At 54.4% G+C, this 26829-nt stretch overlaps 4 protein-coding genes across 9 annotated transcripts in view; 3 read left to right on the top strand and 1 right to left on the bottom strand.

Moving 5' to 3' along the window:
• IP6K1 (inositol hexakisphosphate kinase 1) overlaps window positions 1-15380 on the top strand; it is a 56991-nt gene extending 41611 nt beyond the window's left edge. The window contains exons 3-6 of one of the 3 annotated variants that reach the window (XM_027583857.2): window positions 4998-5208; window positions 9128-9309; window positions 11376-11551; window positions 11913-15377. In XM_027583857.2, the coding sequence (XP_027439658.1) occupies window positions 4998-5208; window positions 9128-9309; window positions 11376-11551; window positions 11913-12446 (1103 nt within the window). In that variant the 3' untranslated portion in view covers window positions 12447-15377. Of the gene's footprint in view, window positions 1-4997; window positions 5209-9127; window positions 9310-11375; window positions 11552-11912 lie in introns of all 3 variants that reach the window. The other 2 variants (XM_027583856.2, XM_027583858.2) reach the window with 2 other exon arrangements.
• A 143-nt stretch (window positions 15381-15523) lies between these two features.
• GMPPB (GDP-mannose pyrophosphorylase B) lies at window positions 15524-19001 on the top strand. Of its 2 annotated transcripts, XM_027583860.2 has the most exons (10): window positions 15694-15826; window positions 15942-16075; window positions 16202-16282; window positions 16374-16422; window positions 16575-16717; window positions 16915-17073; window positions 17160-17238; window positions 17313-17440; window positions 17528-17710; window positions 17793-19001. In XM_027583860.2, exons 2-10 carry the CDS (start codon window positions 15947-15949, stop codon window positions 17922-17924), a joined length of 1083 nt encoding a protein of 360 aa, XP_027439661.1. In that variant the 5' UTR covers window positions 15694-15826; window positions 15942-15946; the 3' UTR covers window positions 17925-19001. The 2 variants fall into 2 exon arrangements, with proteins under 2 accessions (XP_027439662.1, XP_027439661.1); XM_027583861.2 differs by lacking the exons at window positions 17160-17238; window positions 17313-17440 and having other exon boundaries at window positions 15524-16075.
• RNF123 (ring finger protein 123) overlaps window positions 18142-26829 on the bottom strand; it is a 29396-nt gene continuing 20708 nt past the window's right edge. For all 3 annotated transcript variants that reach the window (XM_027583833.1, XM_027583831.1, XM_027583832.1), the window contains exons 27-39: window positions 26318-26495; window positions 25455-25529; window positions 25217-25304; window positions 25041-25128; window positions 24866-24950; window positions 23448-23587; window positions 23154-23342; window positions 22983-23058; window positions 22656-22740; window positions 19038-19180; window positions 18804-18898; window positions 18579-18664; window positions 18142-18489 (exon numbers count right to left, since the gene is read on the bottom strand). In XM_027583833.1, the coding sequence (XP_027439634.1) occupies window positions 18366-18489; window positions 18579-18664; window positions 18804-18898; window positions 19038-19180; window positions 22656-22740; window positions 22983-23058; window positions 23154-23342; window positions 23448-23587; window positions 24866-24950; window positions 25041-25128; window positions 25217-25304; window positions 25455-25529; window positions 26318-26495 (1452 nt within the window). In that variant the 3' untranslated portion in view covers window positions 18142-18365. The remainder of the gene's footprint in view (window positions 18490-18578; window positions 18665-18803; window positions 18899-19037; window positions 19181-22655; window positions 22741-22982; window positions 23059-23153; window positions 23343-23447; window positions 23588-24865; window positions 24951-25040; window positions 25129-25216; window positions 25305-25454; window positions 25530-26317; window positions 26496-26829) is intronic.
• Window positions 19174-22365, top strand: AMIGO3 (adhesion molecule with Ig like domain 3). The gene has a single exon (XM_027583855.2). The coding sequence runs from the start codon at window positions 19856-19858 to the stop codon at window positions 21353-21355; it is 1500 nt and encodes a 499-aa protein (XP_027439656.2). The 5' UTR covers window positions 19174-19855; the 3' UTR covers window positions 21356-22365.

Below are 26829 nucleotides of genomic sequence, written 5' to 3'. Positions count from 1 at the left end.
CTTCCAAATAGGATGATCAGGGAAGGAATGTCTGGGGAGACTTGAAGGACTGAAGTGTGAGGAGCAGCTGTGGGTAAAGGGCAATGGAAAGAAATGTTCTGAAGCCTAAGCAAAAGTTCTGAGGTTAAAAAAGAAAAAAAAAAAGCTTGGGTATTCTAAGAACTAGTTCCCCTCTTTTGTCAGTTAAGAGTTAAGAAACACCCAGTTCAAAAATGGTCAAAGGACTTGAATAAACATTTCTCCAAAGAAGATCTGCAAATTCCCAATAGGCACATGAAACATCATCGTTAATCATTAGGGAAATGCAGATCAAAACCACAGTCAGATACCATTCATACCCACTAGGATGGGTATGAATTTAAAAAATTTAAAAAAAAGAAAGTACATGTTGTCAAATGGTGCAGCCACTACAGAAAACAGTTTGGTGGTTCCTCAAAAAGTTAAAGGGGGGGTGGGGGGGCGCCTGTGTGGCTTAGTCGGTTAAGCGTTTGCCTTCAGCTCAGGTCATGATCGCAGGGTCCTGGGATTGAGCCCCATGTCAGGCTCTCTGCTCAGCGGGAAGCCTGCTTCTCCCTCTCTCACTCCTCTGCTTGTGTTCTCTCTTTAGTTGTCTCTCTCTCTGTCAAATAAATAAATAAAATCTTAAAAAAAAAAACAAACAGGATCTTTAAAACAAAAAAAAAACCTCTCAAAATAAATAAAGTCTTAAAAAAAAGAATTGAAAACAGGGACTCAAACGATGCTTATAAGCTAATATTCACAGAAGCATTATTCACAATAGCCCAAAGGGGGAACAACCCAAGTGTCCATCACAGATGAATGGATAAACAAATGTGATATATACTCCCAGTGGAATAGTATTCAGCCATAAAAAGAAATGAAGTTCTGATACAGGCTACAGCATGGGTGAATCTTGGAAACATTATACTAAGGGAAATAAGCCAGACACAAAAGGACGAGAATGACATGATTCCACTTATATGAAATGTCTACGATAGGCCTATTTGTAGAGACAAAGTAGGTTAGAGGTTACCTGGGGTTCGGGTGAGGGAGAAAGGGGGAGTTATTATTTAATGGGTACAGATTTTTTTCTTTGAGGTGATGAGAAAGTTCTGGAAATAGATAATGATAATCGTATACAACACTGTGAATGTACTTAGTGCCACTAATTGTACATTTAAAAATGGTTAAAATGATACTTATGTTACATATATTTTACTATAATTTTTAAGAGTATATTTAAAAAAATTAAACCTTCATCAGATGTGATCTTTAGTGTCTATTGAAATTAGTCTTACAAATGCCAAGAAAGTTAGGACTTAGATGAATTAGAAGACCATTGATTTTCATTTTCCCGTCTGCATTCTACCTAGGTGTAGGTAATGACATAAAAAAAATGTCAGAATCAGGGGCACCTGGGTGGCTCAGTCGTTAAGCGTCTGCCTTTGGCTCAGATCATGGTCCCAGGGTCCTGGGATCGAGCCCCGCATTGGGCTCTCTGCTCCACGGGGGGTCTGCTTCTCCCTCTTCCACTCCCCCCTGCTTGTGTTCCTTCTCTGGCTGTGTCTCTCTCTGTCAAATAAATAAAATCTTTAAAAAAAATTTAAAAAATGTCAGAATCAAAAATATTTTTTCCTTAATCTAATGGTCGATTGCATGGCTCATTTAATTACCAAGTCTCATCTACTCTTGGTAGAGCTTTTTCCTGGCCTACCCACAGCACAGCCATTTCTCCCCATAGCAGATGTGATGCTCTGTGTCTGCCTGTGGTCTGTCAGGGTACTCAAAAGTATGTGCCTCAGGAGAAAGGCAGATTTCCAGTATAGCTTTAGACAAGCCTGCAAGACAAAAATAAAAGAGCTAATCGTAAAGGAGATAATGATATATTTGACATATAAAATTTAAAATTTACATTTATCAAAATACACCTTCAAAGAAAATGGATAAAGATATTTACAACACATATAACTGACCAAGGATTAGTTTCCAGAATATATATCTATATCTAAATTAATGCAAATCTGTATGAAAAAGACAATTCAGTGAGAAAATTGAACAGAAATTAAGAAAATCAATGAAAACCAAAGACCAAAGGCTGATTTTTTGAGAACATCTCTAGCTAGACTGATCAGGAAGAGGAGAATACATTAACGTCTAATGCCAGAAATGATAGATATGTTGTCAGTAGAGTCTCCTGATATTTAAATGTAAAAGAATATTATGAAAAACTTTATGCCAGTAACTTCTACAACACAGATGAAAGAGACGGTTTCTTGAATGATACAAACTATGAAAACTCTGAAGAAAAAATGGAGACTCTGAATAGCGCTATCAAGTAAATTGAGATTGGAGTTTAAAGCATTCTAGTGAAGAAAACTCCAGGCCCACACAGCTTCACTGATGAATTCTACCAAATATTTAAGAAAGAAATACTTAGAGTAGTTCTACAGAAACTCTTCCAAAAAATTTAAAGAGTATGTCCCAACTCACAAGGCCACTACAAGAAAATAAATGGACCTCTTGAATCTAGATGTGAAAAATTTGAATAAAATTTTAGTTGATTGAGTCCAACAATATATTAAAAGGACAGTACATCATTACCAGGTAGGGTTTATCTGAGTAATGCAGGGTAGGTTTAACATTCAAAAGTTAAATGGAATTTCCATATTAATCTAAAAAAAGAAAAACTATATCTTAGTAGATTCAGAAAAAGCATTTGACAGTATCCAACATCCATTCTTTTTTTTTTTTTTTAAGATTTTATTTATTTGACAGAGATACAGCGAGAGAGGGAACACAAGCAGGGGGAGTGGGAGAGGGAGAAGCAGGCTTCCCGCCGAGCAGGGAGCCTGATGGCGGGGCTCGATCCCAGGACCCTGGGAATCATGACCTGAGCCGAAGGCAGATGCTTAACGACTGAGCCACCCAGGCACCCCATTCTTTTTTTCTTTTTAAGATTTTTATTTATTTGGGAGAGGGGTAAAGGAAGAGGGAGAAGCAGGCTCCCCGCTGAGCAGGGAGCCCGATATGGGGCTTGATCCCAGGACCCTGGGACCCCCATGATCATGACCTGAGCCGAAGGCAGACGCTTAACCGACTGAGCCACCCAGGCGCCTCTCCAGCATCCATTCTTGCTTGATAAAACCACAGCAGCAGACTAGGACTAGAAGCACAGTTCCTCAGCCTAAGGGCATCTGTGAAAAACCTCCAGTTAGCATCATAACGACGAAACCATTGCTTTGCCCCCTAAGATCAGGAATGAGACAAGGATGTTCATGCTGTCCACTTCTAGTCAACATGTTACTGGAGGTTCTGGCCGATGTGGTTAGGCCAGATAGTGAATAATAAAATGCATTCCAGTTGGAAAGGAAGAAGTAGAACTGTCTTTATTTACAGACAACATAGAATTTTGTCTTCAGTCAGTCAGGTGTTGGAGCAGAATAAAGTCCTGTAAAGGACTCAAAATTGACCTGAAGATGTCTTCCATTCAAATAAGGAGTAAACCAAGAGTGGGGAGAAGTGGAAGATCACAGAAGGTTAGAAGGAACGGCCCTCACGCTGGTCAGCACGACAGCTCTGTGGCAGGCCTAGAGGACCCTCTAGGTCAGACCATAAGGGGCAGCCCAGGAGACCGAGAAGCTTGCAGACCAGAGGGCATTCAGGCTGGAACAGTTGAGGTTTTAGTGAAGACAGAGAGGAGGTTACAGAGGTGAATACCTGCAGGAGAGGCAGCCATCTGTATAAACCAGCCAGGGTACAGGGGCGAGGCCCACTGAAGTGCAGCATACATTGAGCAGTGTGGTGGGAATGTAAGAAAAAAGAATCAATTTCATGTTTCAGGAATTTTTTCTAAAAGGGCCCAGGGAGTGAGGCGGTACCTACCTGGAGAAGGAAATGGGCCAAAGAGAAGGATATTCTTGGTCTGGCATATTGACTTATTTATAAAAGCTTCTCATTTACGTTCAGATTATAGAGCCAGTTTTGTACACAAGTGTGTGAAAAGAGAAATGTAGCTGACAGAAGGTTGGATGTGGAAGTTAGACTATAGGCTGCCTGGACTTTTATCTTTTTTTTTTTTTTTTAAGATTTTATTTATTTATGTGAGGGAGAAGATGGGTGGAGGGGCAGTGGGAGAGGGACAGGCAGACTCCCTGCTGAGCGGGGAGCGCAGCGTGGGGCTTGATACCAGGACCCCAAGATCATGAACTGAAGTCAGATGCTTAACCAACCGACTGAGCCACCCAGGTGCCCTGGGCTTCTTTCTTACTTTCTTTTTGTTTCTCTTCTTTCTTAAAAAAAACAAAACAAAAAACAAAAAAAAAAACTTTAGCTAGGTTTGTAGGTATTGTGTTTTAACTCTTTTGGTAATGATTCAGAAGAAACTTCGAACAACCTGGTTGATAAAAAATGGGACATGATAAACTGTTTTGCCCGAGTAAAGCACAGAGAATAGAAAGGTGTCTCAACTTAGGAGTGCCAGTAGTTTGGTGAAGCAGAGGTTCTGTCTGGTGAGGTTAGAATAGCCTGATGCTTAGTGTGGGCAGAAGACTTACTTTGGGGCCTCTTTTGCAGGGAGAAGTCGTAATGTCTCTCTGGCACCGCCAGGCAGAAGGAAACAGATTGAGATGCCGACACAGGACATGGCAGTATCAGAGAGCAGTTAAATAAGGAGAGGGCTAAGTCCTGTCAGGTGTGGGTGTCTCCAGTGCACGCAGTTTGGCTGGTACAGAAGTCAGTCATTGGAAGTGCCGGGGCTAGAGAAGAGAGCGGGAAATGGATACACGATCTACCCACGGTCAAAGGTTAAGTAGCAGACTTTGAGTCGGGGTGAGTGGTCAGCTGTGTTCTGGAAAGGTGTCTGTTGGTCATTGTTCCTACATTGATCTTCAGTTGGTTCAGGCAGGTGATGTGCTGTGGGACAGCAGGTACCAGCAGTCTGTGCTGCATAGACCCAGCCTGTGTAGATGTTTGTTGACTAGCTGCCTTTTTTTCAACAGGCGTGGTGTCTGTCTGTTTTGAGGGAGACAGTGATGGTTACATCAACTTGGTGGCCTACCCTTATGTGGAAAGTGAGACTGTGGAGCAGGATGACACACCAGAGCGGGAGCAACCTCGGCGCAAACACTCCCGCCGGAGCCTGCACCGGTCAGGCAGTGGCAGTGACCACAAGGAGGAGAAAGCCAGCCTGTCCCTTGAAACCTCTGAGAGGTAAGGGGGTGGTGAGCAGGGCTGAAGGTGCACGTCTGGTCCTAGCAGCACAAACACTCGAGGCATCTCTAGAGTCCTGACACACCCTGGGGAAGTAGGGCTCCAGGTTGGGGGAAGATGGCTGGTGTTCTTTGGCTGCCCACCTGGGCGTGTCACATTACCCCAGTGATGCCACCCTCTGAGGATGGATGGAGCTGGTCAAGAGAGAGAAGGTCTCTCAGCCCTTTGGAAGCAAGGACTCTCCGTGGCTCTGTGTGCTCCAGCTTTGTTCTGTCTCACACATGAGTTGAAATGCCTTGGTCCGTGGTGAGGTTGCGTCTGCTTTCTGACCTGTGGGACTGCCCAAGGGCGGTCAGAGACTGGACTAGTGTTCTTTAAGGGTTCTGGAAGAGGTTCTTTGACCTCTCTGAGACTCTGAGATCAGCTCTTAACCCTTTCCCTGCAGCTAAAATTTAGTTTATTCCATTGGAAATGATGTTTCTTGTAGATTAGGAAAATAGTTTACAAAGAATTATGTTTCTTGATATGTTATGCAGAAAATATGAACTCTCCTAGGATGGCTGTCGTCAAAAGGACAGGCATTAAACATGTTGAGGGTGAAGATGTGGAGAAGTTGGAACCCTCTTAAATTGCTGATGGGAATGTAAAATAGTGCAGCCACCCTGGAAAACAGTTATTTGGCAGTTCCTTAGAAAGTTAAACCCATCAATTCCACTCCTGGGAATAGCAGCCTATACCAAGAGAACTGAAAAAATACATTCAGACACAAAACTTGCAAAGAAATGTTCATAGTAACATTATTCCTAACAGCCAAACAATGAAAGTAACCTAAGTGTCCGTCAGCGGATGAATGGATGAATAAAGGCTGAATATTATTCAGTGATAAAAAGGAATAGCACACTCATACGAGCCACAGTGGGAATGAACCTCAAAAACCTTTGCTAAGTGAAAGAAGTCAGTCACAAAAAACCACATATTTTGTGATTCCATTTATAGAAAATGTTCAGAATAGGCAAGCGCATGAGACAGCAGGTTATTGGGTGCCAGGGACTGGCGGGGAGAGGAGGATAGGAAGTGACGGCTAATGGTGATTGTTTTGGGGGTCATGGAATGTCCTACAAATTAGATAGTGGTGATATTTTACAACCTTGTAAATATATATTTTTTAAAAACCCACTGAATTATTAAAAAAATTAAAAGTAATGTGAGCTTCCTGGAACAAAGTGAAATAAAAATTGTATGATTAAATTACTTTATATTTAATTTCGGGGCACCCAGCTGGCTTAGTCGGTGGAGTACGTGACTCTTGATCTCATGATTGTTGAGTTTGAGCCCCATGTTGGGTATAGAGATTACTTAAGAAAAAAAAATTTTTATTAAGTAGTATATTATTTCACTCAAAAATAAGTTTCAGTGAATAAGATCTGTGACTCAAAAGTTGGATTTGGGACTTCTCTTAGATGTGGCAGCACATAGCTTATCTCTAACATCAGATCAGTTCAGCAACACATGCTGCTCAGCCTGGCTGCTGAAGCTGTGAGCTGAGGGCCTCCCAGCTCTCCTCGCCCCCGTTGATGGAAGAGGATGCACATCGAGGAGCACAGAACCCGATGAGACGCTGGCTGAGTGTGTGATGTGTCCTCAGGGGCCCTCTCTAGCCAGATCAGCATCCCTGATGCAAGGAGAGAAATACCCATTTCGTAGTAAGGAGGGTCTCCAGGTGTTAAGTGTTCTTGTGGAAAACAGACTCCAGTCTGCGGAAGCACTTCTTCAGGGCTTCCTTGTCATTCCCCAAGGGGCTTCCTCTTCACTGATGAGGGTGGGACCTAAGCTTAGTGACAAGGAGTGTTCCCCAAGTCCTCCAGCCCATAGCTGGCATTAATGCCTTTCTCTCAAGAGTTCTTTAGAGTGGGCTTTCTTTTGTTCTCCAGAGGTACAGAAGTTGCTTCATGAATCATCTGATGAAAAGTCAGTGTACATAGAATAATATCTAAGTCTGCCTGTGTCTGAGTTCAGGGCTCTGCTCTGAAAGTGACAGCTCTGTCTGCAGGCCCTGACCTCTGTTTGGCCTATTCGCAGAGGCTCTGAGTTACCCCCCGGAGTGGAGCTTGCTTCTTCACCAGGGCCAGAGCTGCAACACCAAGGGTGATGCCAAGGGGCACGGGTTCCCCAGGCAGGCACAGAGAACTTATCTGGGCTTACTTGGCAGATTAGTAAACCTTGTTGTTCCTTTTCTTTTCTTTTTTAAGATTTTATTTATTTGTCAGAGAGAGAGAGGGAGAGAAAGAGAGCACAAGCAGGGGGAGTGGCAGGCAAAGGCAGAGGGAGAAGCAGGGAGTCCACGGAGCAGAGAGCCCCATGCGGGACTCGATCCCAGGCCACTGGGATCGTGACCCCAGCCGAAGGCAGACGCTTCACTGACTGAGCCCCCGAGCCGTCCCAACCTTGTTTCTTAAAGGGGATCACAAAAAAGGTGTCTATGAATAGCCTCAGCCATGCCGTCCCCAGAAGAACATGAGAGTTCTGTCACGCTGAGAGGCACCGGCGTCCGCTCTGCTTCCAGTCATCAGGGACTGGGAAGGTCTGCCTGTGTCTCTCGGTCGCTTTGCCCAGCCTGTCCGCCACTGTGTGCGGGAGCGCCCGCATTTCCAGTACGCACTAGGCCTGGTGGTTAGCTCGGCTCTGTGTGACTTAGCGCACCCACTGTGGCAGGAGAGGACAGTGGCATCCGTCCAGAGCTGCCGCGCTCCGCCTCTGCTCTGAGCTGCACACTCGCTCTGCCGCTTCCCAGGCACCCGCTGCGCAGGCCCACGGACAGTGTCCGCAGATGCTTTCTTTGAGTCTTATTACAAATTTGGTTGTAGATGTGGACACAAACAGGATAGTTACTCATGTTCTTGACAGTGGCATCCCATGCTCCACCCTCTATTTATTAAGTGTAAGACTCTACATTCATCAATTTTTGTATTTTTTAAAAGTGTAAAGTACACCTGTCAATTTATCATTTTCGCCTTTTCTCGGTGTATAGTTGAGTTGTATTAAACACACGCACGCTGTCGTGCGGCCCTCGCTACTGCCCATTGCCAGAGCTGCTTTTCATCTCCAGCAGCAGCCCCATCCCTGTTAGATAATTCTCCATTCCCCTCCCACCCAGGCCCGGCCAGTCACCGTTCTATTTTCTGTTTCTGTGAATGTGCAGTTACCTCAGACGAGTGGAACCCTACAGCATTTCTCCTTTTGTGTCTGGCTTATTGCACTTAGCAAGATGTTTTCAGGGCTCATCCATGTTGTAGCCTGTGTCAGAATTCCCTCCCCTTTTACTGCCGAACGCTACTCCACTGTAGGGTATGGCATGTTTTGTTTTTCCATTCATGCTTTGATGGGCACTTGGGTTGTTTCCACCTCTTGTTTATTGTAATGCTGCTGTGAACAGAGTGTCAGGTTTCTGTTTGAGTTCCTGTTTTCAGTTCTTTTGGGTACAGACCTAGGAGTGGAATGGCTGGATCATTGGATAATTCTACGTTTAGCGTTTTGAGGAACCAGCAGACTTTCACCGGTGGCTGCACCATTTTGCATTCCCTCCAGCAGTGTGTGGGGGTTCCAGTCTCTCCACATCCTCTACAACACTTGTTCCAGTTGATTTTTATAATAGCCTTCCTAATGCATCTGGAGTGGTGTCTTCATCACATAATTTGATGCCAAGAATTATTTTTGAGACAGTTTTCAGAGACACAAGTATAAATACTACTTATTACTCACTTTTATGTGCTCATGCATCCGGAGCCCCTGTGCCACCTGTCAGCAGGGGCCGTGGGTGGCAGATTAGACGTGATGGAGGCCTCCTTCACCCTGTGCACCGACACCCCGGAGGGTGACTTGTCTGAGCCCCTCAGCAGTGTGTCCTGTTCTTCCTTCTTAGCTCCCAAGAGGCAAAGAGTCCAAAGGTGGAGCTCCACAGCCACTCAGACGTCCCTTTCCAGATGCTGGACGGCAACAGCGGTCTGAGTTCTGAGAAGATCAGCCATAATCCCTGGAGCCTGCGCTGTCACAAGCAGCAGCTGAGCCGCATGCGCTCCGAGTCCAAGGACCGAAAGCTCTACAGTATCCTTGTTACTACACCTTCAGCAGTGCCCCCTGCTGGGACCGTGGGTTGGTCCTGTGTCAGGACACCTTCTAGCACCATGGCCGAGGCCCTCTCTGTCCAGGAGTCCCTCCTGCTCTCATCTCCCTTTTTCATAGGCTCTTTGTCCTTCCTTGTTTTATGGATACGGTTTTTTCTGCCTTTCGGGACTGGTAAGCCTGAAGCTTAAACTTGGCAGTTCAGAAGGGTGCTGTCTGGTAGAACCTTCTGGGACAGTGGAGGTATGTGTATCTGTGTTTAGTATGGTAGCCACTGACCACACTGAGTAACTGAAACGTGCTTGCTGTGACTGAGTTACAGAATTTTACATTTATTTAAATTTAAATTGCCACATGTTCCTAGTGGTTACTGTATTTATCAGTGCATGTCTAGAATCAGGGATCCGGGTGTGTGTGTGTGTGTGTGTGCATACATACATATATTTTTCCCCTCCCAAAAGGTAATTATTACAAAGTGATATGTGGGGTTTTTTTGTCTAAGATAAACACCATACCTAAACAACGTATAATAGTCTTTAAGATGGTAAAAGTAAAAAAAAGTATTATAAAATGGGAATTCTGATGATTGGTGTTTGAAGCAGTAGACTATGAATAACTAATACTGAGAAACTGAGGGGAAATGTGCTGAGCCCTCTCTGTTTACTCAGTTTTCAGAACAGTCTCTTGAGGGAGAAAGTGTTGACGAAGCCCATTTATAGATGAAGAGATGGGAGCACAGGGGGGTTAAGTGCTGTGCCCCGGCCCGTGAGTGGGCCTGGGATTCAGCAGGATTCAAGAGCCCATGTTCTCCCACCCTGTGAGGTGTTTCTGCAGCCCTTTTTATGTTTTATTGCCACTTGTTTATAGGTTATAGCAGGTGATGAAATTAATTAAAGGCCAATTTAATCGTTTTCTGTAAGTTATTCTTTAAAGAATTAGGCGATGCTAATATGTGCATCGTCAAGTGATGCCAAGTATCTTAACGTCCAAGATCATGTGATTGCTTCCTGGTCCCCCAGTACGAAATTGAGGTCCAGGCTATGGGCCCTGATGACTTTTGACAGATGTGACAAGCCTATACCTTAATCCAGGATGGTTGCAGACAGTAGATGTAAATGAGGACATGGGTATAAATGCCATCCAGCCAGCCAGGACCATTGAGGCATTTTAAGCAAAAGGTTCTAGAAATACTAAGGGATAAGTTTAAATATGTAGTCACTGGTTTGAAGGTTAGTCAGAAAAAGGCAGGATAGAAATTTTAAATCCACCTTTTTCTAAGATGGATTTAAACTTGATTTCTCATGTTTGTAGTAGTGCTGCAAAGGTGCCTTATTTCTTTTAGGCCTGGGTGGGGTATGGCTTGAGTAGGGCCTTGGTTTACTGATGGTGCCAGGGATGTATGCAAATCTGCCAGATCTTCTTTAGTTTGTGTATGCCTACAGGACAGAATAAAATAGAATAAAATAAAAATGATGGCATCAGCAGATTTGGTATATATATACACCACAGAAAATTTTTCAGCTATAAAAAGGAATGAAATTTTGTCACATGCTACATACAAATTGGATAAAACTTGAAAACATTTTGCTAAGTGAAACAGGCAGCCACAAAAGGACAAGTATGAAGTGTCTAGAATAGTCCTATTCATAGAGACAGAAACTAGAAAGGTAGTTACTGGGGGCAAGGGCGTGAGGAAGAATGGGAGAGAGTGTGAGGTGGGTACAGTTTCTAGTTTTTGTTTGGGACGATGAGAAAGTTCTGGAGATGGATGGTGATGTGCACAGTAATATGAATGTACTAATGCCACTGAACTGTACAGTTAAACATAGTGAAAATGGTACATTTTATGTTATGTATATTTTGCTACAATAAAAAATTTTTGAAAAGAATGAGTAAGCCAGTGGTGTGACATCTACATTTGAGAGTTTGTGAGGTGAATACAGATCACATTAGAAGAGAATGCCCCCTTTTGTAGAAAAACTTGGTCGTGGTTTCCTGGCTGGGGCTGACAGTGAGTGTGGCTGTTACTCTCCTTGACCACGGCCCAGAGTTCCTCTTGCTTGAGAACGTGGTGCACCACTTCAAGTACCCCTGTGTGCTGGACCTGAAGATGGGCACCCGGCAGCACGGGGATGACGCATCCGCGGAGAAGGCAGCCCGGCAGATGAGGAAGTGCGAGCAGAGTACGTCAGCTACGCTGGGTGTCAGGGTCTGTGGCATGCAGGTGAGTTCCCCTGGCCAGAGCCTTGCTGCTGCTGCCCGCGTGTTTTGGGTGGCCCATGTACCTGCCTGCTCCCCCTGCCAGGTGTCCTCCGGGCCCACAGTGGTCCAGAATCTCCTCCGAGAGGGTGAGTCCCCCACAGGGTGCCGAGTGCATCCTTATAGGTATGTTCCCTGAGCCCTCTAGGCCTTACCTGGTGACCTTAGTCTGGACTCCAGATCCAGAGCCTCTGTGAGAACCTGTTGCCTTGACACTGGGATGAGTCAAGCTGGTCAGGAGTACTTTCCAGACAATGCCTGCCCAGGGCACTCGAAGGTCATCAGACCTCCCTGGTGCTCACCCGCTCTGTCTCCTGGGCTTTCAGGTGTACCAGCTGGACACAGGGCATTACCTCTGCAGGAACAAGTACTATGGCCGCGGGCTCTCCATTGAAGGCTTCCGCAACGCCCTCTATCAGTACCTGCACAACGGCCTGGACCTGAGGCGTGACCTTTTTGAGCCCATCCTGAGCAAACTGCGGGGCCTGAAAGCTGTGCTGGAGCGGCAGGCCTCCTACCGCTTCTACTCCAGCTCCCTGCTTGTCATCTACGACGGCAGGGAGTGCCGGGCAGAGTCCTTCCTGGACCGCCGGGCCGAGATGCGTCTCAAGCACCTGGATACAGGGCTCCCTGAGGGGGCGCCACCCTGTGGCCCCAGCACCAGCCCCAGTAGCACCAGCCCTGAGGCCAGCCCCTCCTCTCCACCCAAGGTGGATGTCCGCATGATCGACTTTGCACACAGCACGTTCAAGGGCTTCCGGGATGACCCCACCGTGCATGACGGGCCGGACCGAGGCTATGTGTTCGGCCTAGAGAACCTCATCAGCATCATGGAACAGATGCGGGACGAGAACCAGTAGGCCCGGCCCTGGGCCCCCAGAACCCCTTCCTCTCCACCCGCAGGCAGGGACCATTGCTCTGACTGAACTCGCCGTGAGGACACACAGACTTGCTTTTAAAGGGTTATATTTCTCTTTGGTGTAAACTAAAAGAAATGTTTTTAGCTGTAGCCTGGAATCCATATATATAAAGTGAAGGAGGGCACAACACACATCCTCTCAGCCAGGCTCCTTTAGCTCTACGGCTCTGACTGCTGTGTCCAGGCTGACTTAGGAAGAGGTGCCCCTGGTGGGTGGGCTTGGCAGCAGGGACGGGGTGCCCTTGGACATTGGTTTCTCTTGCCTAGGTCTTTGGCATCTGTGGCTGCAGGGCCTTGCTGGTCTTAGGGTGAAGCTGTGGGCTGGTACAGGGCCCCTCTGTGCTCACTCATCCCTCGTTCCTCACCAGTAGAGGATTGGGTGCCCATCTGTTGGGGGACTTCCTAGTCTGGTGGCATGGGCATCAACCAGCTCCTTAACACATACCCCCCAGGTAGCACAGGGCCAATTGCACATGGCTGGACCCGTCCTTCTCGGTTCTGACTTGGCATGAGGCTAGATTCATGAAGCTGGGCTGAAGCCAGCTTATGGCAGAGGGCAGGCCCTGGGATCCCCAGGCACTCTTTGGCACTTGAACCCGCTCCTCTTCCTGCCTGCACACCCCAGCCAGCCTTTCTTACCGAGATCCCTTGCCTGAGGAGGCCACCCCTTCTTCCCCCATTGAAGGGGGTCTCTGCTCTATTTGCCAAGGAGAGTCGGTGTCCCAGCAGGCCTCAGGGCCTCTGGTGGCTCTGGCCTAGACGGTATTTGCAGTTCTTGTGCTGTGGGTGGGAGTCTTCTTCCTCTAGCTTGGGCAGCTGGGCTGTCTCTGGATGGGCTGCCCTTCCCAGGGCTCAAGGGCTGTGGTCTGCTCAGGGTGTCACCTTTCTCCAGGCTAAGCTCAAGGCAGCAACCCATTGTGAGGAGCTCTCCAGTCTTGTGAGGGAGAGCTTGAAGCTTGTCTGTTCATAGAGACATTGTTTGGGCCTTGGGTGTAGATGCCCAGATTCTGCTAATGAGTTTCGTCTTATCAGTCCTGGGATCCATCAGTCTGTCCATTTGTCCATCTCCCAGCCAGCCCTTGTCTCTTCGGATCTTTTTCCTGGGCTGTAGCCTTGTTCATTAGTAATAATTGATTTCTGTCATGCTATTTCTGAGGTGAGCTTTTGCCCCTGTGCCTGTTGTCAGCAGATGCTACCTTTTTACAAAGAATTGGTAGCAAATGAATTGTAGGAGGTGTTTCCCAGATGGCCCAGCACCTTCTCTATGGGCCTGGCAGCGTGTAGCCCTGCTCCACGCTGACGGTGGTACAGTGAGGGCCCAAGGGGTGATCTTTCTGGTGGTTTTTAATCATTTTTGCCGCCAGCCCTTAATGGCACAGAGACCTGCCACCTCGAACATGTGGCCAGGAGGTGACACTGCACTCACGTAGCCATTGCCAAGGTTAGTGCCCTCCCCTCTGAGCCTAGGGCCACTGTCATTGTCGCTTTGGGTGTGTCCTTGTTTGGGCATTAAAGGTAAGCCTGCCAGCCTAAGAGGCCTTGGAAGTGGTGGACTACTTTCCGATTCCTTAGAGATGCAGCTTCACACATTTTAAATGGGCTCCTTGATGGATCCCGTCTCTCTCTCAGCCCTCCGATCCTGGTGCCAGTAGTGGGCAGGTTCCCATTCCTTGGGGCTGGGAGGGACAGCTTGCCTGTTTCTGGTCAGTAACGACCATCTTTCCTGTACCATTCTGTGGCTTCAGAGGGGTAGTAACTCATTCGTTTGGACTGGCATTTCCTGGCAGGGAAGAGGCTAAGACAAAGAGGGGCCACTTGGAACCCCCTTTTAGTTGAACTTCTCCAGCCTGGGGATGTGTTGTGCCTCCTGAGTTCCTGTATTTTGGGAGCACATGCTGCCCCGTTCTGCTCTTCATAGTGAGAGAGACTATACCCACTATCTTCAGCGTTTTCCTGGCACTAAAAAGAGCAGAAGGGCCTGGGATTTGCTGCTGCTCCATCAGGGCAGGATCCCTCTTTTCAGCACTTTTGACACTTGGAGACCCTGCTCTGTTAGCTGGTGGGTGGTGGGCATGTGTGTGCACACGCACTCTCTGCCTCTACTCCTCCTGCCTGCTCCTTGTCAGAGAGCCCTGTCCCTGCCAGGCCCTGCCTTCCCAAACCCCAACTTGGGACCAAAGTGCAACGCGGGATCACTGGTTGGGGTGCTCAAGTGACCCCCCTCCCTAGTGCTTCCCTGGGCCAAGTAGACACCAGCCCCCGGGAGGGGTGGGGGGGAGTGGGACCGGCGGTGCTTAATGAGGAAGGGGACCAGTGTAGCAACTTGCCAGGGACCCCACCCCTCCCTCACATTGGGGCCTGTGCAGTGGGTGTGGGGGTTTCCCCAGGGGCCAAAGGCCTGGGCTAGTTGTTTAGCCGCTGCTCACTCGCGCACATCTGGCCACGTGCACGCCCCCTAGATGCAGATTGCTTGGAACTTTAAAGCTGTTCAATTTGGTTTTGTTTTTGCCGATTTAAAAAAAAGTTTTAATGAAAAAAATTGGAGCATCCTGGGAAGGACCTGGTTCCTTTGCTTCTCGGGGGAACTGTGAGGCCTCGCCTCTAGGAATCGCTCTCTGCTCTACTTTGCCGGAAGCCGCCTAAACCTGCCCACGCCGCCCGAGGCCTGCGCCCCCTTCCACTCTCGGCTTCGGCCGCGGCTGGGCCAGCGGCGTCTCCTCGAGACCTTGCGTGCCGGGGAGGGGTGCTCGGGCCTTGGGCCGGGTCGCCCCTTTCTGTACACCTAGCGCTGCCCGCCCCGCTTGTGTCTGAGGTCGTGTATGTCAAAATAAAGCCGCTAGAAACTAAGGTGTGTCCGCGTCTTTGCTGTCCCGCGGCTTCCAGGACAGACCCAGCCCAACAGCCGCTCCCGTCCCTCCGCCGTGCCCCGCGAGCCGCCGTCCCGGGGCGGGGCCGGAAGCGGCCGTGCGGCGGCGGACCCGGCACCCGTCGGGAAGGAAGCCTCGCCCTTGGCGCCAGTTCCGCCTTTGGATCCGCCAATGGTTAGCTGACCCGCGGGCCCGGGGCCCGGTCCCCATGGCAGCCGGGCGCGCTCGGGCTCTTATTGGCTACGTCTGCCGGAGAGCCGCGCCTCAGCGCTCCGACGCCGGCTTCCGTGCCACGTCAACGGCAGCCGATTGGTCGGCTCGGGCTCACGTCACCGCCCGCCTAGGTCCGGCCTGAGTTCGGGGCTAGCCGCCCTCGTCTAGCGTCGCGTCCTGCTGTGTGCAGCCCCGGGCCGGCGTCACGGCGGACTCCGCGGCCAAGGCAGAGCCAAAGTGGGTCAGTCTGGCAGGCGAAGGGCGCGGGGCCGGACACGGCGGCGGGAGTGCGCGGCAGGGCTCGGCCGGGCGGGCCGGGCCGCGGAGCCCGGGACTCACTCTCTGGCCGCCCGCAGGCGCGATGAAGGCACTGATCTTGGTGGGCGGCTATGGGACGCGTCTGCGTCCGCTGACGCTGAGCATCCCGAAGCCATTGGTGGATTTTTGCAATAAGCCCATCTTGCTGCACCAAGTGGAGGCGCTGGCCGCGGTAAGACCCGGGGTCGGTGTAGCGGTGGGACCTGGCAGGAAGAGGGACGGCTAGCACTTGGGGGTCGCGGACGCCCGTACCTTCCGGCTGAGCCCCTCTATCGGCCGGCGCTGTTTTGTACAACAGGCAGGCGTGGACCACGTGATTCTGGCCGTGAGCTACATGTCTCAGGTGCTGGAGAAGGAAATGAAGGCGCAGGAACAGAGGGTGAGGCTCGGACTTTTGACCTTTTTCTTCGATCCCCGCGCAACCACCCACCCTGGTGGGAGGCACCTGACAGGCGGCTTCTCCCTTACAGCTGGGAATTCGAATCTCTATGTCCCATGAAGAAGAGCCTCTGGGGACAGGTCAGTAAAAGTCCCTTGTGGGGAGGGTTTAGGGCCTGGGAAGGGGTAAAACCCAGCCTGGATGGGGTCTGCTGAGCCTGGATCCAGGGGCTCAGTTGTCCGTCCACCCCCCGACCCCCCGGGCAAGATGGTGACCTGTACTTCTCTTCTAGCTGGGCCCCTGGCACTTGCCCGTGACCTCCTCTCTGAGACTGCGGACCCTTTCTTCGTCCTCAACAGTGATGTGATCTGCGATTTCCCTTTCCAAGCCATGGTGCAGTTCCACCGGCACCACGGCCAGGAGGGCTCCATCCTGGTAAGGGACCAGGTGTTTCTTCTCTGACACGCTTGTCCCCCATGCCCAGCCTTTAACTATCCCCTTGTGTTGTGGGTGCAAAGCTGTACAGTATGTGTCTTTTTTAAGCATTGGGGCACAGCCTTAGATTTAGGACAGTATGCATTATCAAGGCTCAAACACACCTGGACTGGGCCTGAGGTTCCCCCTCCACTCAGGTGACCAAAGTGGAGGAACCCTCTAAGTATGGTGTGGTGGTATGTGAGGCTGACACAGGCCGCATTCACCGGTTCGTGGAGAAGCCACAGGTGTTTGTGTCCAACAAGATCAACGCAGGAATGTACATCCTGAACCCTGCAGTGCTGCAGCGCATCCAGGTGTGTAGAAGCCAGCTGCGGGGTGGGCTGGGGTAGGGCAGGCCCCTACCACCACGACCCTGCTCACAAGCTGCCCACTCCCACAGCTGCAGCCTACGTCCATTGAGAAGGAGATCTTCCCTGTCATGGCCAAGGAGGGGCAGCTATATGCCATGGAGCTGCAGGGTGAGGCAGGGAGGCCACAGGGTAGGGGTGTGGTGTGGCTGGGCTGAGCCCCCTGATGCATTTCCTCCCAACAGGCTTCTGGATGGACATAGGGCAGCCCAAGGATTTCCTCACCGGCATGTGCCTCTTCCTACAGTCCCTGCGACAGAAGCAGCCTGAGCAACTATGCTCAGGCCCTGGCATTGTGGGCAACGTGCTGGTGGTGAGGCCCCCACCCGGCCCATCATAAATGCCCCTTCTCGGGCTTGGGAGATGAATGCCTCACTCGTATCTTCCCCACTGTCCTTAGGACCCAAGTGCCCGCATCGGCCAAAACTGTAGCATCGGCCCCAACGTGAGCCTGGGTCCTGGTGTGGTGGTGGAGGATGGCGTGTGCATCCGGCGGTGCACAGTGCTTCGAGATGCTCACATTCGATCCCACTCCTGGCTCGAGTCCTGCATTGTGGGCTGGCGCTGCCGCGTGGGCCAGTGGGTAAGTCTAGGGGCTGGGCCGAACAGGGAGAGGGGCAGGAAATGCGCCTGCCTCGCTGACCAGGCCTGCCCCCTCCCCCGAGGTGCGCATGGAGAACGTGACGGTCCTGGGTGAAGATGTCATCGTTAATGACGAGCTCTACCTCAACGGTGCCAGCGTGCTGCCCCACAAGTCTATCGGCGAGTCAGTGCCAGAGCCTCGCATCATCATGTGAGGGGATGCCACGGGGCTGGCCGAGTCCCCAGTTCCCCATTGGCAGGGGGAGCCCTGGTGTGACACATCAGAAGGCCCTGGACTCGCCGTTTATCTGGGAGGACTAGACGAGGCTGAAGTGGTTGGACACCTGCCCTCTCCTGTGGACATAATCTGGCAGGATCCTTGCTGGGCATACCCCACAAAGCCCACTCCCTCAAGAAGGGCCGGGCCAGGGCTGTATGGAATAATAATTTAATGCTCACTGTGGCCCTGACTGAAAGTCAAGCTCAGGCACAATCAGGACATGGCTGGGCTCCTGCCAGTGAGGTTACACTCAGGCAAGGAGGTTGGATGTGGTGGGGGGTGGGGAGGGGAGTCGTGGGGAAGAGGGCAAGGGGAAGCTCATAAATAGGGCCCAGCCTGGGTCTGAGTTCAGGGATGGAGGCTGCTGCCGTGTGGGCTAGGCGGCCGAGGAAGTGGTGGTACTTGCATTGGCCGCCTTCTCCCAGTCCTCTACAGACACGATGGTGGCTTTGCAGAAGAAGCAATCCTTGTTGTTCATCAGGTGCTGGTTGATACAGGCTCTACAACAGGGGAGGGGAGGGGAGGGAGGAGGAGGGCGTGTGTATCCCTGCCGCTTCCCCAGCCCCCTGCACCCACGGGGCCCACTTACTTGCAGGACTTATGGCCACAGGGCTGGAACACAGCGGAAATGGGGTGAGCATAGCAGATGGGGCAGAGGTCCTCCTCGCTAGTGGGCTGCAGGGAGCAGAGTGCAGGGTGAGCTGCGGTTGGACACCCAGACAAGGAGACGAAGACTGTGCCTGTGTAGTGTGCACAGTTGTGCCAGCATATGTATGTGGGTGGTGTGCGCCTGGATGCTGCGGCTCCCACTCACCAGGGAGGCAGCAGCTGCCTGGGCAGATGCAGAGGTCAGGTGTGCCAGCATCTGTTCCACCTGGGCCAGCTCCTCCATGCTGATGTAATCTGTGTCTGCGGGTGGTAGCAGGTGTCAGGCCCAATGTGGCCCTTGAACCCAGTGCCTCTTAAGTACCACAACTTGGGGTTTTGCTCTTCTTGAGACTCCTGATCTAGTCCAGCCCCAAACCCGACCCACCCCCAGTCCACTCACAGCTCTGCAGGGAGAAGCGCTTCCGGTCAGGGGTAGGCAGGGCAGTGCCAGGGGCAGGGGGCTCTGGCTGCCCCAGGAGATAACATATAGAGCGGAGCTGGAAGCAGGGATCAGCAAGGAGCACTGACGTGGCTCTCTCTGTCCTAGGTGAGAGAGGGGGGCAAGTGTAGTCAGGAAGCAGTACCTGCCGGAGGGGCGGGGGTGGTGGGACAATCCAGCTCACCTCTTGTTTTCACCCGCCGCTCCTACCCCATGCTGCTCATCCTAGGTCCCAGTAAGAACTCACAGTCTGGGTGCCAGTTTAAGGGGGTGACCAGCAGATAGTGAAAAGTCTGCCTACCCCTAATAAACACTAACGCTCCAAAAAAAAATAAAGAACATGACTAGCAGCTTAAAGGAGTGCCTCCCAGGTTTCCCCTCCTACTGTTCTCGGGGAGATTGGGCACTGGCAAAGCCACTGGCCCAGGACAGGCCGGGGCATTGGGGGCGGGCTCGCGCCCCCTCTGGCGACCACACGGGGAACCTCGGTCGCGGGGAAGAGAGGGGCTGCCCCACCCCCTCCAACAGGAGCCAATGGGAGGCTGAGGCCCCGCCCTCCTCTGGGAGAGTATTTAGAAGCTGACCAGGGAAGCACTCGGAGAGCTGGGGAAGCCAGAGGGATTGCGGAGTGCAGCCCGACGCCAAATCCCGCCCTGGAGCCGGGGGAGCAGGGGCGGTTGGCGTGCGGGGCTGAGCCCACAGCCAGCAGAAGCGGGTGAGTCCCGGCGCGGCGTGTCCCGCACAGAGCTGCCCCGTCCCAGCCCCCGGCAGGCGCCACCATGGTCTGGCTGGTGCTGCTGGGCGCACTGCTGTGCCTGTCGCGCGTCGGGGTGGGCAGCCTGGGCACGGAGAGCTTCCTGCCCTCCGGGCCCCGTAACTGCCCCTACAGATGTGTGTGCGCCGCCGACCTGCTGAGCTGCGCGGGCCTGGGGCTGCAGGACGTGCCGGCCGCGCTGCCCGCCGCCACCACAGACCTCGACCTGAGCCACAACGCGCTCCAGCGCCTGCGGCCCGGCTGGCTGACGCCCCTCTCCCGGCTGCGCGCCCTGCGCCTCGGCCACAATGAGCTGGACGCGCTAGGTCGCGGAGTGTTCACCAACGCCAGCGGCCTGCGGCTGCTCGACCTATCGTCTAACGCGCTGCGGGCGCTGGGACGCCACGACCTCGAAGGGCTGGGGGCGCTCGAGAGGCTGCTGCTGTTCAACAACCGACTGGCGCACTTGGACGAGCTCGCCTTCCGGGGCCTGGGCGCACTCAGCCGGCTCTACCTGGGCTGCAACCAGCTCTCCTCCTTCTCCTTTGACCACCTCCACGGCCTGGGCGCCACCCACCTCCGTACTCTGGACCTCTCCTCCAACCGCCTGGGCCGCATCCCCGTGGCTGCCCTGGCTGCCCTGCCGGCCTTTCTCAAGAACGGCCTTTACTTGCACAACAACCCCCTGGCCTGTGACTGCCGTCTCTACCACCTGCTGCAGCGCTGGCTCCAGCGGGGCCTCAGTGCCGTCAGTGACTTCGCCCCACAGTACATGTGCCTGGCCTTCAAGGTGCCCACGTCCCGCGTGCGCTTCTTTGAGCACAGCCGGGTCTTCGAGAATTGCTCGGCCGCCCTGGCCGGTGGCCTGGAGCGGCCTGAAGAGCAGCTGCACGTGCAGATGGGTCGGCCCCTGAGGCTGCGCTGCAACACCAGCGCCCCGGCTGTGCGCATCGCCTGGGTGTCCCCAAAGCAGGAGCTGCTCGTGGCCCCGGGGTCCCGAGACGGCAGCATTGCGGTGCTGGCCGACGGCAGCCTGGCCATCAGCAATGTGCAGCCGCGGCACGCGGGGCTCTTCGTGTGCCTGGCCGCCGGGCCCCGCCTGCACCACAACCAGACACACGAGTACAACGTGAGCGTGCACGCCCCGCGCCCGGAGCCCGAGGCTTTCAACACGGGCTTCACCACCCTGTTGGGCTGCGCCGTAGGCCTGGTGCTCGTGCTGCTCTACCTGTTCGCGCCGCCCTGCCCGGGCTGCCGCCGCTGCTACCGCCGCACCTGCTGGCGGCACTGCTGGCCCCGCGCGCCCAGCCCCCTCCAGGAGCCGAGCGTGCCCGAGGTGCCCAGCCGCAAGGCCAGCGTCCATAAGCATGTGGTCTTTCTGGAGCCGGGCAGGAGGGGCCTCAACGGGCGCGTGCAGCTGGCGGTCGCCGAGGACTTTGATCTCTACAACCCCGTGGGCCTGCAGCTCCATGCTGGCTCCGAGTCGGCTAGCTCCACGGGCTCCGAGGGTCTGGTGATGACCTAGGCTGCCTTGGGCTCAGAGCCAGGCCATCGACCACCCGCTGCTTTGCCCCGCTCCCTGCTGCCGCCCAGACAACTGCCAGATGCTGGTGGCGGCGCTGGGCTTGGTCCTCCAGCCTCCTGTGTGGCCTCGACCTCAACTACAGCAGCCCCACTCGCTGATGGAAGGGCTGGGCTCCCCGCCCTCTCTCCCCCTCTGCTCTCACACAGGGCCCAAAGGCCGGAGACCCCCGCAGGACCTGCTGGTGCCCAAATGTCCCACAAGGCCTGGAACTGGGGCCATCTGGAAGAGCCCTTGCGTTAGAGCCCGAGGCACATCCTTAGGGGCCGAGGCAGCTATCAAGCAGTAGTGGCGAAGAACTGAAGCATAACCATCTTCCCCTTCCCCGTGGGGCAGGAAGAGAGTGGGTGCCCAGGGGAAGAGGAGGAGAGCGCCAAAGGAAGACCTAGGCCCCCACCCAGGGTGGAAGGAGGAAACCCGCACCAACATCTAACCTCCTTCAAGCTTCACAACTCCATGCAGTCTGGTGGGCAGGCAGAAAGGCAAGAGACCCCTCCCCGCCACCCCTCGGGGGTCCTGGCCCGAGCCCCAGGCAGAGCAGCTTCGCCATCTCTGGCCAGCGGCATCCACAGGCCACTCTGAGGGCAGGGCCTCTTCCATGGGCTCACAAGACAGCAGTAAGGGCCACCAGGGCCTGTCCTCCAGCTTTTCAGCAGTAAAAAGCCTGCTGAGCATGGCCAAGATAGGAGGGCTGAGCTGGAACTCACTGTCCCTCGAGGGTAGAAGCCTCTTAAGGGCTGGCACTGGTCTCGGCCTAATGGTTGAGGCCGTGCCCTGGTCTTATACGCATCTTACCACCCACCGCAGGGAGGCAGGGAAGAAGGGTCTGAGAACCCTCCTGTGTGGGTGCTGAGCTGGGGGCTCCTACAAGCATCCTGGATCCAGCTGTCATGGAGTTCCTTAATAAAGGTGGTACATGCTCATTACCAGACCCTTCGAGAACACAAGTAGCGGTGCGTGTCCTCAACCCCTGATCCCAACAGTGCTGTCCCGTACGTGCAGGATAGCACCCCAGCCCTGCCTGAGGCATAACCACAAGCCAGTGCAGTCCCCGATTCTTCTACTCAGAGCCACTGCTGCTGCCACCTAGTTAGGCAGTTTGTACCTCACTGCCTTCCCCCCTGCCTCAAAAACCTGATACTGAGGTTCACTGCAGAGGTGAAGAGACAGCAGCAGGAGGCCCTGGCTGGCCCACTCCCACCAGCCACGCCAGCTCCTGTGGGCCCAAGGGCCTCACACTCACCCCGAGGCCGGGCCATGCACCAGGAGCCGCACCAGGATGCCCGTCACAGCCACCAGAATGGGGTAGTGGTCCACGCTTTCCAGGCCTGGCGGGGGGGGGGTGGTTGGAGGGAGGGCAAGAGCTGCTGCGTGCTCCTACTGCAGGGGGTCTAGGCCTACCTGGCTAGCGCCAGGCCCCCTCCCCAGCATCCTCCCCACAGAAGGGCGAGCTAAGGCTGCGGGGGCCAAGGCTGGCTGTCCCGATGCAGCACGGACAATCAGGCATCCCTGCTCCCAGCGGAGGAAGCAAGCCCCGGGATATGTTGGGTGTGGGGCACTGGGTCCTCACCAGGCAGCCGCAGGGTGACCACACGGTCAAACAGGTTTCTCTCAGCCGTCACCCGGTTCAGCACCTGGTTGAGCAGCTGTGAGGGCAGGAGCCCATTGATGGGTGTTGAGGGTGGGCTCGCCACTGGGGCCTTCCCAGGGGGCACCCCCATCCCTGCCCAGATGGACACACCTGCGCGAGACGCCGCAGCAGCATCTCGGAGGTAGGCCGGGCCCAGTCAAGGAATATCTCGGGCACCAGCGTGATGGTCATCTCCAAGACCCGCAGCAAGCTGACTGAGAGGTCAAAGCAGGTGGCGCACACCTTGAGCTGCCGGCTGTCCACAAAGTTCCGCTCTAGGCGCTCGGCAGCCTGTTGGATCTGAGCCACCAGCAGGGGGCAGGCAGCGCTCAGTGGCCTGGTGGCGCTGCACATCGCACCGGGCCCACTGCAATGCTGCAGCCCACCCGACCCACCGTGACGCACCTCCTGGATCATGCCAATGAACTCCGAGAAGGCCCAGTTGAGCTGGTTGAGGACACTGTTGAGGAAGCTGGGCGCCACGTCGGGCCCCTCCCGCAGCAGCTCCGCCATGTGCTGCTGAAGCAGGGTGGAAGGGCAAGGCTCTGCAGGGGCGCGAGGAGGCGGCGTCACTGGGGACTCCATTCTGGGGCTCCTGCCTATCCTGTCCACCTCTGTCCTCACTTACTGGGCCATTGGTGTACGGACAGAAAGATGGCTCCCTGAGAATGCTCAGGTCACAAAGGCAGGAGGACAGGGTACAGCCCTGTCTGGGGGTTAGAGCTAAATCTGTCCCTCCATCTGCTGGGCAAGCCACAGGCTGAAGTCCTTCCCAGCTCCACACCATCCCTTAAGCCTAGAGCTGCCCCCCAGCGTGTCCCCAGCAAGTTCTCAGCCACATGCCTTTCAGGGAGGGCTAGACCCAGACAGGGTGACCCAGACCTCTCCTCACTCGTATCCAGGTCAGCATCCCTAAGACCTACTTGTCTGAGCCCTGCAGTCCTCTCCTCTCCTCTGCTGCCCTTGGCCTGGCCTTGGCATATGGCCGAGGTGGTGGGTGCCAAGTCTGGGCTGACAGGGAGCAGTAACCAGAGCCCTTAGCCGCAGCTGGGCTGGACACCCGCCGCCACCCCCCTCATGCAAATCAATAGTTCCTACAGCAGCAGGACAAGTATCTGGTCCACTGCCATTCTCCATCTTCAGCTCAGTTTCACCTGCAGGCACGACCAAAACAATTGGCAAGGACTTGACGTGTAACTTTGCACAAGGCAATCAGCCTCTGGGGACCCCTTCACGCAAAAACCCTGCCCACGAGGGCAGAAACACACTGCGCGGGCCAAGGAAAGCCACCCTGTGGGGTGAGCACGGTGTGTGGCCGGCAGACTGCAAGCTGGCCCACCCCAGGCCCGACCTAGGTGAAGGTCCTCGAGTTCACAGGGCTCTGCTGGACCATGGCCCCTGAAGACAGAGTGAAGCCAAATGCCTCTTCCTCTTGGAAGCCCCATGGGCACTGCCTAGTCTGTGCCCCTGCCTTGACTCAAGTACCCAAGGTCTGGCACCAGCAGATGGCAATGAAGGGGGAGAAAGACATGGTGCTGGGAGCAGGCTGGAGGTCAGGGAGCTGATTCAGGGTCCTCACTCTGTGTCAGCTGCAGGCAGCCTGGGAAGGTACTGCCCTTTTTCCCTATGACCCAGCAGAGCATTTGGGCCCAAAGGGCACACGTGGGACTGGGGAGCCAGGGGGAGTAGGCCCAGTGTCCCTGGACAGAGAGGAAGCCAGGAAATGGAAGCCCCCGGGGGCAGAGCGGAGGCCCAGCAGGAGTGCAGGACAGAGGCTGGGAGAAGGGAGAAGAATCCTAGAGGACCCAAGAGCAGCCACTCACTCTGGAGACTGGGCAAGTTGGCATCCTCGGGTTTGGTTTTCAGCAGGTGCGGCAGCCGTGTGTAGCGGTACCCGAACCCACAGCCCTGCGAGGGGGGTCCGTGGGGGGTCAGCTGGGGTTAGGGCAGCCCTCCCCTCCAGCCCGCCGCAGCCACCTCCCCTCCAGCCGGGCTTACCCTCCACAGCCGCACCAGGATCCAGTTGGTCTGGGCCCAGGGCCGCTGCTCATAGGGAGCCAGGAGGTTCCTCACCATGGCGACACGCCTGCGAGGACAAGGGGTGGTGGGCAAGGGCTGAGGCTGGGCACCGTGTGGGGCAGAGCACGTGCCTCCCGGATCTGGCCCTCACTCACTGCTCCTCGGGGATCCGCTCCACAGCCCGCAGGGAGTGTGGGTAGCACACGTAGCTGGCCAGGGCCTGCATCAGCGAGTCACGGATGTCTGTTGGGACAGGCTGTGCCTCAGCAGGTACCCGGCATGAACCCCAGCCCCCATGCCTCACGCCCACCTGGACAGCATTCTGAGCAGACAAGAGCCGGCCAGAGGTGCCATCCCATCCCCGCGCCCCAAGCCCTCTGAAGGGCTCCTCACCAGTGCCCACGATGCGTGTGTCAGCAAAGTGTTTGGCAAGGATGGCGGCCAGGCGGGTCAGGGTCTCTTCGTAGCCTGCAGGATGGAGCGGGAGGAGTGCTTGGCTGGGAGCAGCAGCTCCAGGGACAGGCCCATCCCTCGGCAGGGTGAGTGGGCTTGGGCAGAGGACTCCAGAGTGGACTCCCAGAGCCAGTCCGGGCCTGAGCTGTCATCCAGGGGCTTCGGGCGTGATATTCACTGACTGACAGGCCACTGCACAGACTCACTGTGGGGGGCGCGCGGCTACGGTCCTGCAAGACTGGGCTCAAGCCCATCTCAGCACACACCCGATGGCTCAGCAGTCAAAGCCCCCTGGGCACCCACAGCTCTGCCTCTGAGGACAAAGCCTGCACCTAGGCCTGGGGCGGGGCAGGGGACAGGCCAGGGGGGCCCGATCCAGACACAAACCACCAAGCCCAGGCTGAAATGGTCTGCGAGAAGCCCAAGCTCCTACACATGGCCTCCAGCAGAGCATGACCCCCTGCTGTGAACTGCAAACACAAGCCACATCCCGAGGCCAGTACCAGGGCGCCAGGTGAGGCCAGCTGGCTCCCAGACCACAGCAGCACCAAGGAGGAAGTGAAAGCCGGAGGGGCCCCCACCCCGGCGCTCCATTTTGTCTCCTTCCTTCCTAGCACCAGGGAGGAGCCGTTGGCTCTGGGGCTACCAGGGCTCTCCAGCAGGTGGGGCTTTTGCAAATGCTTGTCTACTACAGGGCCGAGAACAGGAGCTGCCCGCGCCCGCTCCCTCCACGGATGCGTGCTGCTGGGCTAGGAGGCTCCGAAGGGGGCTGCCAGGTCTCACACCAGAGGCCCCCTTGTCACCTGGGAGCTCCTCCATGCTGTGCACGGGACCGAAGTAATTCTTGAGGGCGCTGTAGCTGTTGATGGCCACGCTCAAGTAGAACTCAGGCATGAAGGCGAAGAGAGATCCCGTGCGATCGCCATGCTCCACAGTCCGCAGGCAGACGCGCAGCAGCCAGTAGATGTCGAGCATCTTCTCCTGCGGGAGGCACAGGGGCTGCTGCTGGGCTGCTCGTGGGAAAGGTCACAGGGGTATGGCTCGGTCCAGGGGCCCAGGAAAGGCCTCCGTGTTCCCAAGTGGGTGCAGTGGCTCGGGCAGGGCAGTCACGTGCTTGGCAGGCGGGAGGGTGCGCCCCGGGCCCAGAAAGGACAATGCCCCAGCCTGGACCAGAATTCTAGCTTGCAGTTTTTTAAGGGTACAGGTTTTAGGGGCGCCTGGGTGGCTCAGTCGGGTTAAGCGTCCAACTCTTGATTTCAGCTCAGGTCATGATCTCAGGGTCGTGAGCTCAAGTCCCACGTCGGGCTCGGATTCC

Source organism: Zalophus californianus, chromosome 1 (genome assembly GCF_009762305.2).
Source record: "Zalophus californianus isolate mZalCal1 chromosome 1, mZalCal1.pri.v2, whole genome shotgun sequence".
Taxonomy (NCBI): Eukaryota; Metazoa; Chordata; class Mammalia; order Carnivora; family Otariidae; genus Zalophus; species Zalophus californianus.
This window is presented reverse-complemented; position numbering and strand designations above follow the sequence as displayed.